At 37.4% G+C, this 16,027-nt stretch overlaps 1 protein-coding gene across 1 annotated transcript in view; it reads left to right on the top strand.

The window, feature by feature from the left end:
- Positions 1 to 16,027, top strand: part of KMO (kynurenine 3-monooxygenase) — a 616,236-nt gene that overhangs the window by 154,495 nt on the left and 445,714 nt on the right. Inside the window, exon 4 of the mRNA XM_044058035.1 lies at positions 9,540 to 9,629. Within this exon, the coding sequence (XP_043913970.1) occupies positions 9,540 to 9,629 (90 nt within the window). The remainder of the gene's footprint in view (positions 1 to 9,539; positions 9,630 to 16,027) is intronic.

Below are 16,027 nucleotides of genomic sequence, written 5' to 3'. Positions count from 1 at the left end.
CCAGACCTAGATATGAGTTTGCAAAAGCCATCCTTCAAGGGCTTCTAGACATTGATCCTTCTCAATCCACCCTTTCTTCTTCAGCTGCAGCAGTCATCCCATATAGTTATGCCTACTGCAATAGTCATCTAATGAACAACATAGTAGTTGCATAAGTTAACTTACCATAGCAAATGATGTTTATACCAATCATGTTGCAGCATTAGCACCCTCCTACCTTACCAGTTTTGTTCCAGCTCTTTCATTTCCAGGGTGGGGTATCCTTATTTACTTTTTTCTTGCTGACGTGACATGTCAGTCTGTGCTTGTTTTAACTTAACTGTTATAGAACGTAAGGCTTCAGCCTCATCTTTAAGCAGGAAAACTCCTGATCTTCTTGTGTTTGCTCATCCCTGTCATATATAAATATAGTAATGCTCTCATTCATCCAATACTGCTGAACATCCATCTCAACTGTCTGGATTTTCACAGAATGTCTGAATTTTTGTCTCATATTTTTGGTCTGTTCCTCATAAAATTTGTAGTTTTCTGGCAAATCATTGGGATGATCTAATGATTGAAGTCACTAAATAATGACACACATTTGAGTTTCAGACTTCATATCCTTCATAAAATATATGTTAACATAAACCCTTTTATTCAATCAACGTTCTAAGTTTATAAGAGCAATATATAAAATCTGTACTTATTTTTGGGTTGGGCCTTTGTCCCCCCCTCCCATTATGTCAGGCTTTGTCCAGATTTCTTGCACTAAGAGGTTGAGAGGTATGCTGCAGAATGATATATATTTATTATATATTTATTTATTGGCATTTGATTACTGGGAAAATCCACTGGGCCAAAAGAAGCTCATTTTCAGTGATGGCCTGGGGAGAAAAGCTTCAAGTTAATAATCAGATTTACATAAAAATTACCAGAAATTTTCATGGGAAAATCAAGAAAATTACAAGAAGAAAAAAAAGTTTACAAAAGAAATATGCATGAAAATTATCATAATAGAAAAGGTGGTAATGCAATAAGCTAACATTAACTCTAAACATGATCAAAGCACAGACAATAATATCATGACATAATACAGGGTGGATAGAGTGGTTAAGTATTATACAGATATCCAGATTAAAAGCACCATGGTGTGCATATAATTCATGGGTTTACTTAGAGTGAACAAAAAACAGCGTATATATTTTATATATATATATATATATATATATACATTCATTTGATCGGCCGGTGGATGGTTGACTGGAATACTGTCAAAAGCAGTGCGGCAAAATCTCAAACATGCAAATGCAATTGTTGCGAATCACAAAATATTGACCCATGGTAGTGCTTGTTTAGGTGGTAGAGCGGTCAGAAATGTCACATTCAGTGTTTTGTATGACATTCTGACCATTCACTAATGAGAAATTCGATAATAACACTCGGTGTTATACCAGATCAAGCAATGTTAGCTCGATCAAATGAATGTAAAATATATATATAATATATATATATATATATATATATATATATATATATATATATGGGTGTACTTTTGAAGAACGAAAGTTCACTACTTCGAATTTCAGAAGTACACCCACACTAACTTGAAAGTTCACTTTCACGAAAGGGGGTTAGGGTTAGGGTAAGGGGATAGTTAGTAGAGCTATCCCCTTACCTTGACCTGTGCCCTAACTCTAAGGTCTGTGACTATCGCACCACAGTGGAAGACATTCCAAATCGGGCTATGTCCTCCACTGTGGTGCGATAGTCATGGACCTTAGGGTTAGGGCACGGGTTAGGGTAAGGGGATAGTTAGTAGGGCTATCCCCTTACCTTGACCCATGCCCTAACCTTAAGGTCCGTGACTATTGCACCACAGTGCAGGACATAGCCTGTTTTTTAATGTCCTCCATTGTGGTGCGGTAGGTTCGGTCTAGTGAGCTTAAGCGAAAGTGCACTTTCGTTAAAGTGCACTGTCGCTTAAGTGGGGATAAAAGCATGGAAGGAGAAATAGGGGGACAAACTATGTAATAAATATAGGAGCTGGATGGAATAAAGAGAAAAAAATGAGGGAAAAGAAGGAAGAGGAGAGGCACGGGAGGGATACAGTAAGAAAGATGGGCAAATAGGGAAAAAAAAGGGAGAGAGAATATGAGAGAAGGAGGAAGAATGAAGTAGAATGACAAGCAGATGAGTAGGGAAGAGGGGCTAGGGATTTAAGAGAATTCTAGAGGTGGAATTAAATAGGCAAAGTGCATTAGGAATTGTCAAGAAGACAAAATATTGAAGGAGGGGCTAGAATATAAATAGATTTTGGTTCAGTTAGCAGATTAAGTAATGGCAGAGGAAGGAACTGAGCAGTTACACATCTATTCGGAGAGGAGATGATTTTGCAGAGCAGTTTTGAAGTTTTTAGGGCTTTGTTGTAAACGAATAAATGAAGGTAGATTCTTCCATTTTCTGGCAATGCTCCAAGAATAAAGTAGCTGGCTTGCAGATAATTTGCGTTTATGGACTTGAAGGAGATACTGTTGTTCAGATCGTAGAGGCCTAATGGGGTTATAGAGGGTGAGTGAGGAGCAAAGTGGAGGGCAGTCTTGTTGTTTGTATATAAATTTATGAGCGATTGTGAGCTGAAGGAGTGATAGGTAGTGGCGTAATTCGAGCCATTGTAATTTTTAGGGCAGTACAGTGGCAAGTGAAATGCCAATTATTTGAAGCAAATTTAGCTATCTTATTATAGTATGTTTCTAATTTTGATTTCAAGGAAGATTGCAAATTGGTTAGTAGAGGTGCACCGTAGGTTAGAGAGGGAAGTAGGTAAGATACTGCTAATACTTGTTTAGTGAGGAGGGAAAGGAACTTATTGTGTCTATAGAGCAACCCTAGCTTTTTATGGGTCTTACTTATGTTGTTTTGAATGTGCAGATCGAATTTGAGGTTTTCATTGATTATTATTCCTAACAATTTTGTGTGGGTTACTAGCTCAATTTTTGTAGACTTAAGAGAGAATATATCGAGGTTGGCTTTATTGCCAGGAGAATTTCTCTTGGGTGTGAAGATCATAAGTTTAGTTTTGTAGGATTTAAAGAAAGGTGATTATTATGGAGCCAAGTCTCAACAGTGGAAAATGCTGCTCGAGTAGTTTGCTATAGTAATTTTGTATTGGGTGCAGAGGAGACTATGGTGGAGTCATCTGCATTCTGGACTAGTGACCCTTGTAGGATTGCTTGGTGGAAATTGTTGATAAATATGTTAAACAGAAGGGGGCCTAAAATTGAACCTTGGGGTTGTGAAGGTAGGGGGAAATGGAATTTTGCCATTTGACAGCATGTTCTCTTTTGGAGAGATAGCTTTTGAACCAACTAAGTGACTGGGGAGATAGTCCTGTGTTTGAGAGCTGAGATAGAAGGATAGAGTGAGAGATGGCATCAATTGTTTTTGATAGGTCTAAGAAAAGGGCAGATACAATGTGTCCTGAGTCTCGGGCTTTGTTGACCATGTCTAAGAAGGATATTAGTGTAGTGGATGTACTGTGGCCTGGGTGGAACCCATGTTGTATTGGGGAGAGGATTTTATTTTTTTGAAGATAGCCTAAGAGTTGCTTTATGACACATCTTCCAAGGAATTAGTTATGGGAGAAAGTATGGCAATGGGTCGAAAATTGGAGATATCAGTTGATGGACCACCTTTAAGAAGAGGAATGATGATTGCTTTTTTACAAAGGCAAGGGACATATGATTCTTGGATAGATCTGTTAAGCAGAATGCTAATGGGATAGGGCACTGCATCAGCAGCGACTTTCAGAAAGATGGCAGGAATTCCGTTGGCTGAGTTTGAGCAGGGTTTCAATTTTAGAAGGAGTTTTTTGATGTATGAGGTGGGAATGGTAGAGAGAGATTGAATTCTGGCTGGGAAGCTTGTTGTGTGCAATTAGGAGGGGGAGGGGTGTTGATGCTTGGATCAAAGTATTTAAGGTATTGTGTAAGTTCTGAGGACAGGAGTGTTGCAAGAGAGAAGAAGAAGAGGTTATAGGAATAGTATTATTTGGGAGCGGTAGAGAAAAGATATCAATAATGTTAGCAATGGTGTCAAAAAATAGGAATTGTTCAGGAGGCATGTCAGGGTGTGGATAGGGATCTGGTTTGGTGCCAGGGTTTACAAGATTTTTGATGGCAGACCAGAACATTTTGTGGTTATTTTTCCTATTTGATTTTTAGTTCCAGAAATACTGCTGTTTGTCTTTATGCATGAGTTTGTTTGCTTGATTTTGGAGTTGTTTGTAAAGAATGAGGTCTGATGGATTATTAGATTTATGCCAGAGTTTCCATACTTTGTCCCTATTAGTAATGATTTCTTTGGTAGCCTTTGTTAACTAGGGGGCATGGTTGTTTTTGATTCTTTTGGTTCTGGTAGGAGCAAGGCTATCCAAAATACTTAAAAAGGTGTTGTTAAAGTAGAGCAGAGCATCATCCATTGGAAGAGTTATAAGACTATTCCAGTTAAAGCTTTTCAGGTGGTAATAAATGTGTGGGGATTGAATTTTGAGAGGTTTTGGACAAGTTTAATATTGTGGTCTTTGGGATGGATGGATGTATAGGCACAGATAGCATAGGCAGGGATATGGTCACTAATGGAGTTGGGCAAGGTGCCAGAAGGTATGTACTTGGAGGAGTCTGAAACTAGGATCCAGTCTAAGATGGCGCCTTCATTGGTTCTGTTGTTGTGTTGTTGTACCTAGTAGTGGTAGAGATAAGTTGGGTGAAGTGAAAAAATTTATGCTGGAGGATGTTCGATTGGAGGAAATGGAGGCCCAGTCAATATTCACATCACCAAGGATAATTGTTCCATTTTTTTATAGTATAGAAAATCCAGGAAATGATATCTTCTAGAACTGCTATGTTGTTTACAGGGGGATGTATAAGGCAAAAATATAACGTTTTTTAGAGCAGTTGATGTCCAGAAAGGAAATCAGAATATCAGTGTTTTGGAATTGAGGGATAGAGTCTTTAAATGGTGAGATGTTGAATGTGTTAGGGTAGATGATGACAACACCACCTCTTTTTTTAAGCCTATCTGTCCTAATTACACTAACATTTGGTGGGAGAAATTCAGAGCCTTGTACAGAGGGCTTTAACCAGGCTTCTGTAGCAGCTAGGATATTGGTTTTGTTTTGTGAGAGCCAGGCATGCAGTTCAGATGTTTTATTGCAGATACTCTAAAAGTTTAGAGTAGTTATGTGAAGTGTTCTAGAACATTTAGGGTAGTTAGCATTTGATGAGAAGAAAGTGAAAGAAGGCCCAGGGTTAGTGTGGATGTCACCAGAGTAGATGTGAAAAGAAAGGGTATGGGAACAATGGTGTATGATAAATGAAAGTTTAGAGACGATATAATGGAGAAAGAAGTGATGACAGTTGGGTGTACAATGTAGCAAATAGTTTGTGGACAAAATATGTGTTTATGCACTTAGAAGTTTGTTTGTATGTTATAAGCTAGGACTGATACTGGAGTAGGAATTATGTGGAGGAAGTGTAAAGCTAGTTGAATAGATTGTTTTGGGAGGTAAGGACTGAGGGTTTAGTTATGTTGCTTGCATAAGAAGTAGAAGCAGTAGAGAGAAAAGAAATAGGCATAATGTTTGTGGTAAGTGGGTAGACATTTTGAGGAAGGGCTATGAGGACAGGAAGTGAAGATAGAAGTAGAGTATAGGAGGAAGTGGGAGAGGGTGACTGGATGATGGGTGAGGCTGAGTGGCTATGAGAGTATAAATGTAATGAAAGATGGGGTAGGTGTGAATGGGGGTAGTGTAGGGGAGCGGAGTGAGCTAGAAGGGCAGATAGATCGGGATGGACCAAGGATGCCCGACAGAGCAAGTAAGCAAGAAAAACAATTAAAAAGTATTTTTTGTTCTGTAGGGCTTACTTTCATAAGAAGGTAGTGTCTTACTGTTTTTAAAAAAAGTACTTTTTGGCTGTGTAAAATTTGAAGAGTGGGGGAGGTAAAAGGCTACAGTAGAACAAAATACTGGCAAGATATGTTAATTTTAGTAACAGAGAATAATAAACGGGGTAAGGGAAGAGCTGATTCCTGGAATGATCCCAGGAAGACCTGTGCTATTCACAGAGTTTAGCAGTTGAAAGCTCATAAATATAAGAATCTGAAAAGTAGTTAAAGTATTGCTTTCTTACATTATTGCTAGAAATATAAATGTCTTCCCCAAATTTGTTGCATTTATTGGTCACCATGTCTGTTTATTTTTTTTTAATTCTTCAGCATCATCCGTCTACTCTAGTTTTGTTAAATCAAAATCCTAGACAGTAATGTTTTGTTTTATAATACTGCAAGTACTTCAATAAATGAGCAAGATGTTGTTAACAAATTTCTTGAATTCTCTTGTAAATAGTTATATTGTTGAGTAACTCTGCATGTTCTAAGCCTGTCTCTGTGGGTTGACACTTAGGCAATAATTCAAGTAAATATAATACCCTTCTCTAAAATGTTGTCTAAATTACTGTGCAAAATTGACCCTTATCCAAAATACATTAATTTAACTAAATAGTAATTATTGAGAAAATATTTCATTTTATTGTAACTGTTTTCCAAAAAAAAAGAGGTTTGCTGTAGTAGAAACAATTGTATTATCCCTATACATGTATCCACAGTGTATACACAGATGTTTTAGCATTGACAACTGATCTCTAATATTACAAACCCTCCCCCCAAAAAAAACTAGGATGTCCAGATTTATGTTTTACATTAAAAGCCTTTGCATGTACTGTTTTAGGCAATCATTTTTAAAGGTCTTGTTAAATGGGTAGGTACACTTGTATAGCTTATATCAAATAGTGGGTTCAGTCTCTGTTTGGAGGCTAGGACCTGTTTGAGGAGGCCATAGTGAGTCCAATGAAGTTTTGTACTAAAATTAAATTAAATTATATGTTTTATGTGGACTTGAAATAAATCCCTGTAGGATAAAAATCAAAGCATATTTATAGCATTTGCTATTATTTTATGTCGAACTGAGCGAAATACAGGATAAAAGTCAATGCATATGTGTATTCAAATATATTTTAATTGTAAAAGAAAACTATACTAAACCATATCTTGAATATTTTAAGTGTTTTATGTTGTAAGTATTCTTCATCTATAGAGTACAAAATATGCTTTTTTTGCATGAGAAGGCCCAAAGAAAGTTTCTGATTTGTAGGGGAAATCCAGTGACTTTTCTTTGGTTTGAAGAATGCTGTGTGTAACGAAGTCTGAAAACCTATGCAATATATCAGTAGACCTTTTTCATAGATTCATAGATTAGTACTAGGCTAACTGCCCTTTACAGGTCATTTTAAGCATAGACAGTTTCCCCATGTGAGTACCAAACCCTGCACCTTGTGTTTGTAAGGCAAACACCTTAACCATTATGCCAACCTCTCTCCCTCGGCTGTGAACTGGCCGAAGGTAAGTCCGTCAACTTGTGTTAATAAATATAATACAACAAATATTTCCATTACATATAGGATGAATGCCATATATTATAGTGGAGATATACTATTTGATTTAATGATGTATTTCTTACTCGTTAAATATTTTAATAAACTGATCTAGGTGGAACCTTTTCCACAAAGATCTGAACTTTCAGGAAAAAGACAGTACATGGAAGCTTTTTATTATGCAAACAATGTAGAGAGGGTGCAGAGTAATTTTAAACAGTTAATATATAGGGAAGTCAGAATTTGTTTAGCAAGTAAATAAGAGCTTAGCAAAAATGGCAGTAGACAATACATAGTTGTGTTGCATTAGAGTTTGTAAAATACAATACAAAATGTATATAAGTGGTGATCAGCAGTATCTTTGACTGGCATTTGTTAACCGAGCTGTAAGTATAGAACTGCACGCGTTAATGGATAATGTCAGCATGGTACTATGGAGACAATAATGTAGTCACTGTAAAGTAATCTAGCATGGGAGTAACTACTGATTCTAGCTTGATATGTTAGTTTACCATTAGGGCGGCATATTCTCCTGTGGAAATAAAACATTATAAAGGAAACTATTGATGGGTAGAATATAAAGAAAAGTTTACCAAGAGGATGAAGTATAAAACTGGAGTTAAGAACAAATGATACTTTACTACAGCCAATTGCCAGGTTATTGGTGTATTATGTATATAACTGGAATGACCTTACCTGAATTTAAAGCTGGTACAAACTGCATATGTAATGAGATGCTGTAGGAGATGTTTCCTAAACACATATAGATCACTACAAGAATGATATTGCAGAAATGGCACAATATCCAAATGGCGCAAATACATAACTACATGAACACTTGTGCCAGGTCATACAAAATAGTCTAATGACGTGTTTAGCATGGGTCTGTAATGAAATGTCTAGACTCACTTAATGTAAGATTAATACATTTAAAAACATTTAATCAAAACAAAACAATGAAAAAACATACAACAAATGAAAAAATAAAAGTGTTTCCCCCCAGACCGTGCCCACCTCCTGCTAATTATATATTCCATTTCCAAGATCACACAAAAGTAGGGAAATACCAAAGATCCAAAATGAAATGGATGCAATCCGGAAAAGACCACCCATATTGTAACTTACCTGTAGTCAATCTAACACAAGATTCATTTATACTACTATCACAAGACTAAATGTACATGGTCAAAAATGCATTACTAGATTAAATAAATATTGACATAATGCTTAACATCTAAAATTGGACCAAATTAATTTAGACCTAATAAATGGAGCCCTTTAATATTATCTAATTAGCTTGCATATAAGACATTCACTTCCTTTGGTAAATATAATTTAAGCTGAATAAACAAAATGTGTGCTACATAAAATTATACAATGTGATTATCATTGATTGGCTGCTGGTATAAAAAAGAATTAATTTTTTAAAGACAGTTGACAGATGTATGCCACTTATTGTAGCAGGGTACACGACAGACATCTGATGAGAGCCTAAATACCTTGCTGAAGTAATGACAATGACAGAACAGTTTTTGCTGACTTCTGTTTGACCTGTGAGGATTCTTTTATAACAGGTGACTGCTGACAATGTATGGCCACAAGACACTCCTCATATAATTGGACAGATACTGTTATGAGGAAAACTGAGGCTATTTACATGAACAGTAACAGAATTAAAGTAAACATCATTTACAGTAATCTCTTTTGGTTGGACTTTAGGTGTATGGCACGTTTTATAATCATCACTTTGTTTCTGCTATTTAGTGAACTGATAGGGCACAAAACATTTGAAATGCATAATGTAATACAGCCTGATAATAAAGTCTAAACACTGAATATGCTGCCAGTTTGGCATTCAATGTACTTGATTTGAATGCTAGTGCCTCTGGTCTGCTGACAGTGTGACAGCATCAATACAAATATATCTTTGTGTTTCCAGATAAGTTCACACAGTTATATGGTGCATATTAGATCTCAGATACACATAAATAAACAAAAAAAAATGTTTTTTAGGAATATTGTAAAAACATAAATTAATCAGTATATAATTCAGTAACTGCTTCTTTGCAGATTGTTTCAAAAGGCATTCCCATGAACGCAAGGATGATCCACTCTCTCAGAGGCAAAAAGACATCAATTCCTTATGGAAAGAAAGGGCAGGTAATTATTTTGCTGACTGTAGTTTAATATATCACACAACTGAAACTTTACATCACTATGTAAAAATACTGCTCAAGGTTTCCTGTAAAAGAACTGTATGTAGCCTAGAGTTGTCTGAATTATTCATTAGGTGGAGTATTGGATTCTAAAGCAAAACATTTCAATATCTAAAGGTTCTGCTTATCAGTTTCACAGCTGCGGTCTAGTTCTACTTATTAAAACCAGCCAGCACCAGTCAGTTCACACACAATCACTATCACATAGCAATATCATTTTGGTTGTTCTGTGATAATTCAGTCCGCATTTGGAAAAGTTCAATGAATAACTCTAAATTAAAGGAGTATGAATGCTATTCTCTAGCACTATGGTTAATATGAAACAAAAAACATGACTCAGGAAAATGAGCAGACAAGGAAACTTTCTGGGCAGGAGTTCAATCTCACATACCATTGCAGATAACTAATTTTGGTTGTAAGCAGACTTCTATTACCTTTACTCATGGAGCCAACATTCATTGGTCATACGTTGCTATAACACCTTTCTAAGAGGTATATTTACCTTAATAGTATAAGGTGCAGACTTTGCAAGTGACTGTATCAGTCCTGGAATGGTCTGTATTGCCTCCTTGTCTTCTGGTCATGATATTTAAGTAACTGTTTAAACTTTTCTTCATCAAATTTCATTCCCTCTTATGTTAGACTATGACACATCTTTTTTGATACATACCTCATACATTAGGCAGCTGCATGAGCCTTTTATCTTGCTGTCCTTGTGTCTGAACACACACTAAAACAGCATTATCTTGTTTATTTTATTTATTTATTTACATTTGCTGACCGGGTAGTGTTTGAATGGGTTGAAAAAAGCCAGTTTTCATCGGAGACCTGGGGAGAAAAGCTCCACAACAAAAAGAACATTATTAAGATACAAGCAGTAAATTTAGTATAAATAGTACCTAGCTAACAATATGTAAATGAGCTTAAAATATTATAGCAACATATGACAACAGAAATACAATATAAACATGCATGTTTCAGGCATACAGGAATACTTTTTCTTTTTTACAATATATATGAAGCATAGGTTCATAGCTTCATAGTTTAGTACTAAGCTAACTGCCCTTGTGAGCCATTTTAAGCCTAGCCAATTATCCCTTGTGAGACTCAAACCCTGCATGTTGTGTTTGTAAGGCAAACACCTTAGCCATTAAGCCACCATCCCAACCACTTGACATAAGTCATGTAGCTTTAGAAGGTGAGTCACTTCTGAAAGACCAAAATTGGTCATGTAGTTTTACAAGTTAGGTCATGTGAAGGAACAAAGATTAATAAAGAAATGACAATATAGTGGGATAGCCCTATGTGGGATGAGCACTATTTGGGCTATGATGTGTGAGATGAGTGGGAAAAAATAGGAAGAATATTAGTTGGGAGCAATACAAGGGCATAGCCAATTAGCATTTAAATACTCTTTCCGGGTAGTTTTAAATTTAAACAGGTTGGGGTTTTTAGTTATCTGTTGAGGAAGGGTGTTCCAATCTATGGCTATTTTACTTGAATAGAGGGGGTTTCCATGATAGTTGTGAGACTGGGTTATTTTAGCATTAGTTTGTTGGATTACCTGAGGAGTCTACAGTTTGTGTTTGGTTGGACTAGGTTTGATAGGTTTTATTACTCCTCCTAAGCCTATAGTTACCTGTTCAAATCCTCTTTTTGGAGTACCACTGGTGCGGAGAATATACCAAATAGAAGCCTAAGAAATCTATACTTTTCTAGCGGTATATTAAAGAAGTAAGAGGTCATGCTATTTGTTAGCAAAATTTCTTATTTCCATCCATGTCACAGAATAACAGGATGCTGCTAGCCAATCAATGTCATTTTACTGTGCAGGTTATAAACTTGAGATCAATTGCTTAACTGGGACCATTATAATAATTTGAGTGTAGATATCAAGAGCAGCTGATACTCTGATTTTTCAGGAACAGTTTTCTCTTGCAAGGACCTTTTTTGTACTGTTACTGACAAAAAAAAATGTGTACATCTGTGGGCATCAGTAACAGTCCACAATTCTCACAACAGGAATCCAATGACATTTCTTTATTATTATTATTATTATTATTATTATTATTTGTTATGGGGATCAGGGTATCATGGCTGTGAATGACATCAGCATCAAATTGAAATACATTACTATGGCCATAATTTCTGTAATATTTGTAGGGATCTCACATCAGAGATAATCCATTGGTGTCTATGTGTTTGAAAGGGGCAGTCTATGGATGAAAGCAAAAGGGAGTTCCATGATCACAGTATTGCTGATATGGCGTATTGACAATGTAGTTGTTAAAAATATATGTTTGTCTGAAAGAAGCAAGTTGATATGCATTGCTGTGGCTATGTATTCTTTCATTTTCATTAAGTCTAACATCAAAGGAGTACAGAAAGCTGACTGTCTTTTGAGGGATAGAAAAGGAGCCTGTATGTGAAATACAGTAGCATTACATGATTACTGTGGAATGATCCCATATATGGTTTGTCAGTGGGAAATTATTTGTGTATGAACATCAAACTAAAATACATTACAGAGGCCACTATCCCTTTCACTTTCTTTATGATAAGACATCATAAGACATTAGCAATGTACTCGGGAAACCATATATATTTTAGGGGGTACATTGTAACAGTATTGTATGTGAAAACAGAGGACAATTACACAATCAGTGTAACACAGTTAATGATATGACTTATTGTGGGCAATGTATATGTGTCTGAAAGCATTCACATTTCCTGTGAAACTGTTGTCTCCCTGTTCTGAGAGACTGCTTTCCAATCTATCTGCAAATATACAGAGCGGAGTATTTTTTTTTTTTGGTTTTAGAGTTTGTTAATTGTTGCTTAGATCTCTGTTGAAACTGTTACTGCTTTCCAATCTATCTGCAGATATACAGAGCTGAGTATATTTTTTTGGTTTTAGAGTTTGTACTGTTAGTTGTTGCTTAGATCTTTGTTGAAACTGTCCCCCCTATTTTCTGCCGTGTCTTTAGCTGGTATAACTGTTTTTTACAGCTTGTGTGTTATCTAACTCAAGGATCACTTGCATAAAATTAGACCTGTTAGTAACAGCCTGCATTTAATTGCTACTGCTTTCCAATCTATCTGCAAATATGCAGAGCTGAGTATATTTTTTTTGGTTTTAGAGTTTGTTAATTGTTGCTTAGATCTCTGTTGAAACTGTTGACTTCCTGTTCTGAGAGACAGCTTTCTAATCTGTCTGCAAATATACAGAGCTGAGTATATTTGTTTTGGTTTTAGAGTTTGTTAATTGTTGCTTAGATCTCTGTTGAAACTGTTGTCTCCCTGTTCAGATAGACTGCTTTCCAATCTATCTGTATATACACAGAGCTGATTATATATTTTTTGGTTTTAGAGTTTGTACTGTTAGTTGTTGCTTAGATCTCTGTTGAAACTGCCCCCCCCCCCCCATTTTCTGCTGTGTCTTCAGTTGGTATAACTGTTTTTTACAGCTTGTGTGTTATCTAACTCAGGGATCACTTGCATAAAATTAGACCTGTTAGTAACAGCCTGCATTTAATTGCTGGAACCTGTGTTCTGAGAGACTGCTTTCCAATCTATCTGCAAATATACAGAGCTGAGTATATATTTGTTGGTTTTAGAGTTTAATTGTTGCTTAGATCTCTGTTGAATCTGTTGTCTCCCTGTTCTGATAGACTGCTTTCCAAGCTATCTGCAAATATACAGAGCTGAGTATATTTTTTTGGTTTTAGAGTTTGTACTGTTAGTTGTTGCTTAGATCTCTGTTGAAACTGTTTTGTCCCACCCACCCACTGTCCCTATTTCTGGGTTGTAGTTTAAATTTGGTGGCTTTGGCAGTTGCCTGCCCCACTGTAGATTTGATGTGGGACACTCCCCCAGTCCCATCTCTTTATCACATTCTACCTAATAAACTCTTTCTGCACTTGCTTTTAGTCCTTTTTAATTTAATTGCATTTTTCAAACTTTGTGTGGTCTAATATTGCTACATACTCAAGTGTGTTAGTTTGCACTGCATGTGAATTGTTTTTACTACTGTTTTTGCTAATTTTCTGTAAAAAAAAACTGCAAGCCTGTTTCCTACCTTTCCTGTAACTAGTGTTCCAGATACAGATTTGCTGTATCCAGGACTGTGTGTAAGCTTCTGAACCCCCACACTTTTCTGTGTTGGAGGGAAGCCTTCTAGCTTATCAATGGGAGTGGTAAGCACTAGGTAACCTGTCTACCACATGAGGAGTGGTTCTGGCCCAGAAATTGTAGTTATTGGCCGTTTGGGCAATCTCTTCCATCTCTCTCAACTTTCTGATTTGAATGCCTGCATTTGCACGTGTTTCTGTCCTGTAACTCATCTAGTGCAGATACAGATTCTTAGTTTTAGCACTTAAATTTGCTTATTTATGCTCAGCACTTGTTCAGAACTTGTAAGCACTAAATAAGCTACTAATTACTATAGCACTCAACCTTCCTCATTATCTAGAGGAAAACAGTTTTGGTACTTACTTTTCTCACTTGCTTAGAGAAAAACAGCTCTTGTACTCACTTTCCTCACTTATCTAGAGGAAAATAGTTTTTTATTCAGGCATGTCCAAGGGTCAGCTCCCAGTGTTCTCTCCTGTCTATCTAATGAATCTGGGCATCTTGAGGCAATGTAGAAATTGCCTCATGTAGACAGACAACCCTCTCCTCCTACCACCCACCAGTACAACCTGTGAGAGATGCACTTATCTAGCCAAACTGGAGGTAAAGCTCTCTCCAACCAAGATTGAACTTGACAGTCACGAGGAGAAGGTAAACATTTGCACCACACCACACTCATCACATAGTTTCACTAAATCTACACCACCAAAATCCACACATAGTAACACAAAAACATTCATGGAGGCTCTCAATAATAATCTGTCTAAGCAACAGAGACCTCCAAAGCAGAAACGCAAGCAACCTCCATCCCCCAACACAAACCAAATGACACATAGCCCACAGACTCAGTGTGCCAATCAACCACAGCCAATAAGGCAAAACAACATACCCAACACACTAGTCATAGGTGACTCTATAGTCAGGCACACTGATGTCCCACTCACCAGGCTAAACAAGGAGAAGGTTACTGTCAGCTGCCTGTCGGGTGCCAGGATCCGCCACATAACCCACGCACTCAGGTCACTCCACAACAAGTACAAATATGACTCTGTCATTGTCCATGTTGGTGTGAATGACCTGAGATGTACCTCCCTGGACTACATGAAAAGAGACATGGAAGAGCTCTCCAATCTTGTAGCCCAGGCAGGTATGACCCTAGCCCTGAGTAGCATTCTGCATCGCCCAGAATGATACCGCAGTACAAGGACAAAATGATTGACTTCAACAATTGGCCAAGCTTCTAGTGTTATTCTAAGGGGATCCAGTATCTGTCTGCTTGGGATGACATGGTCGACATACCAGAATGCTTTGCCACAGATGGCCTGCACCTGTCACCCCTGAGATTCCAGATACTGGCCAAGGCTCTTGCTGCCCCTATAGTGCCTTTTTAGGCAAGGTTCAAATAACAAAATCACCACTGTAACAGGAACAGGCAAGCAAAAACTGAGGGTAATGCTACTCAATGCTAGAAGTCTAAACCTCAAAATGCACTCACTCGAGGCAGTCCCTAAAATGGGGAACATCGATATCTGTGCAGTGATTGAGACCTGGTTCAAGGCTCCAGAGAGCACCCCTGCACTACCAGGCTATAACTCATACCACACTTTTCAGCCATGTAACCTGGACCGAAACACCAAAGGTGGAGGTGTGTCCATATTCATTAAGGATATCCACACCTCCAGGCTAGTTGCTCAGCATAATGCATCCAAGGCTATCCAAGTGCAACTAACTCTGGGAAAAACTGCAATCCAAATTGTAGCTTGCTACAGATCCCCCACCATGCCCCAGGATTCCCACTCCTCTTTTCCTGATGTACTGGAAAATATTAGGGTACAACCAAACACCCTAATAATGGGCAACTTCAACTACCCCACCATTAACTGGGAAAACTACTCGTGTACCAACTCCTTAGCTCAACGCTTTCTGGAATTCATAAACTCCAATGCCCTGGATCAACTTATCCACACCCCCACCAGGGGCAACAATATCCTAGACCTAGTCATTACCAACATGAGTGACTGGTGTTCCACACCTGAAGTCAACTCCTCATTGGTCCTATCCGGCAATAAGCTAATCCCCCTTGATATCCACATCCCGTCCCCACCCCCCCATTAAGGAAACTATGGAAAAAAATTCTCCAAAGCCAACTTCATGCTTCTTAAGACAGAAGTGGTGAACTTCTTGACACCCATGCAGATGGACAATACAGTT

Source organism: Protopterus annectens, chromosome 1.part2 (genome assembly GCF_019279795.1).
Source record: "Protopterus annectens isolate FY-2018-M chromosome 1.part2, PAN1.0, whole genome shotgun sequence".
NCBI lineage: Eukaryota > Metazoa > Chordata > Ceratodontiformes > Protopteridae > Protopterus > Protopterus annectens.
This window is presented reverse-complemented; position numbering and strand designations above follow the sequence as displayed.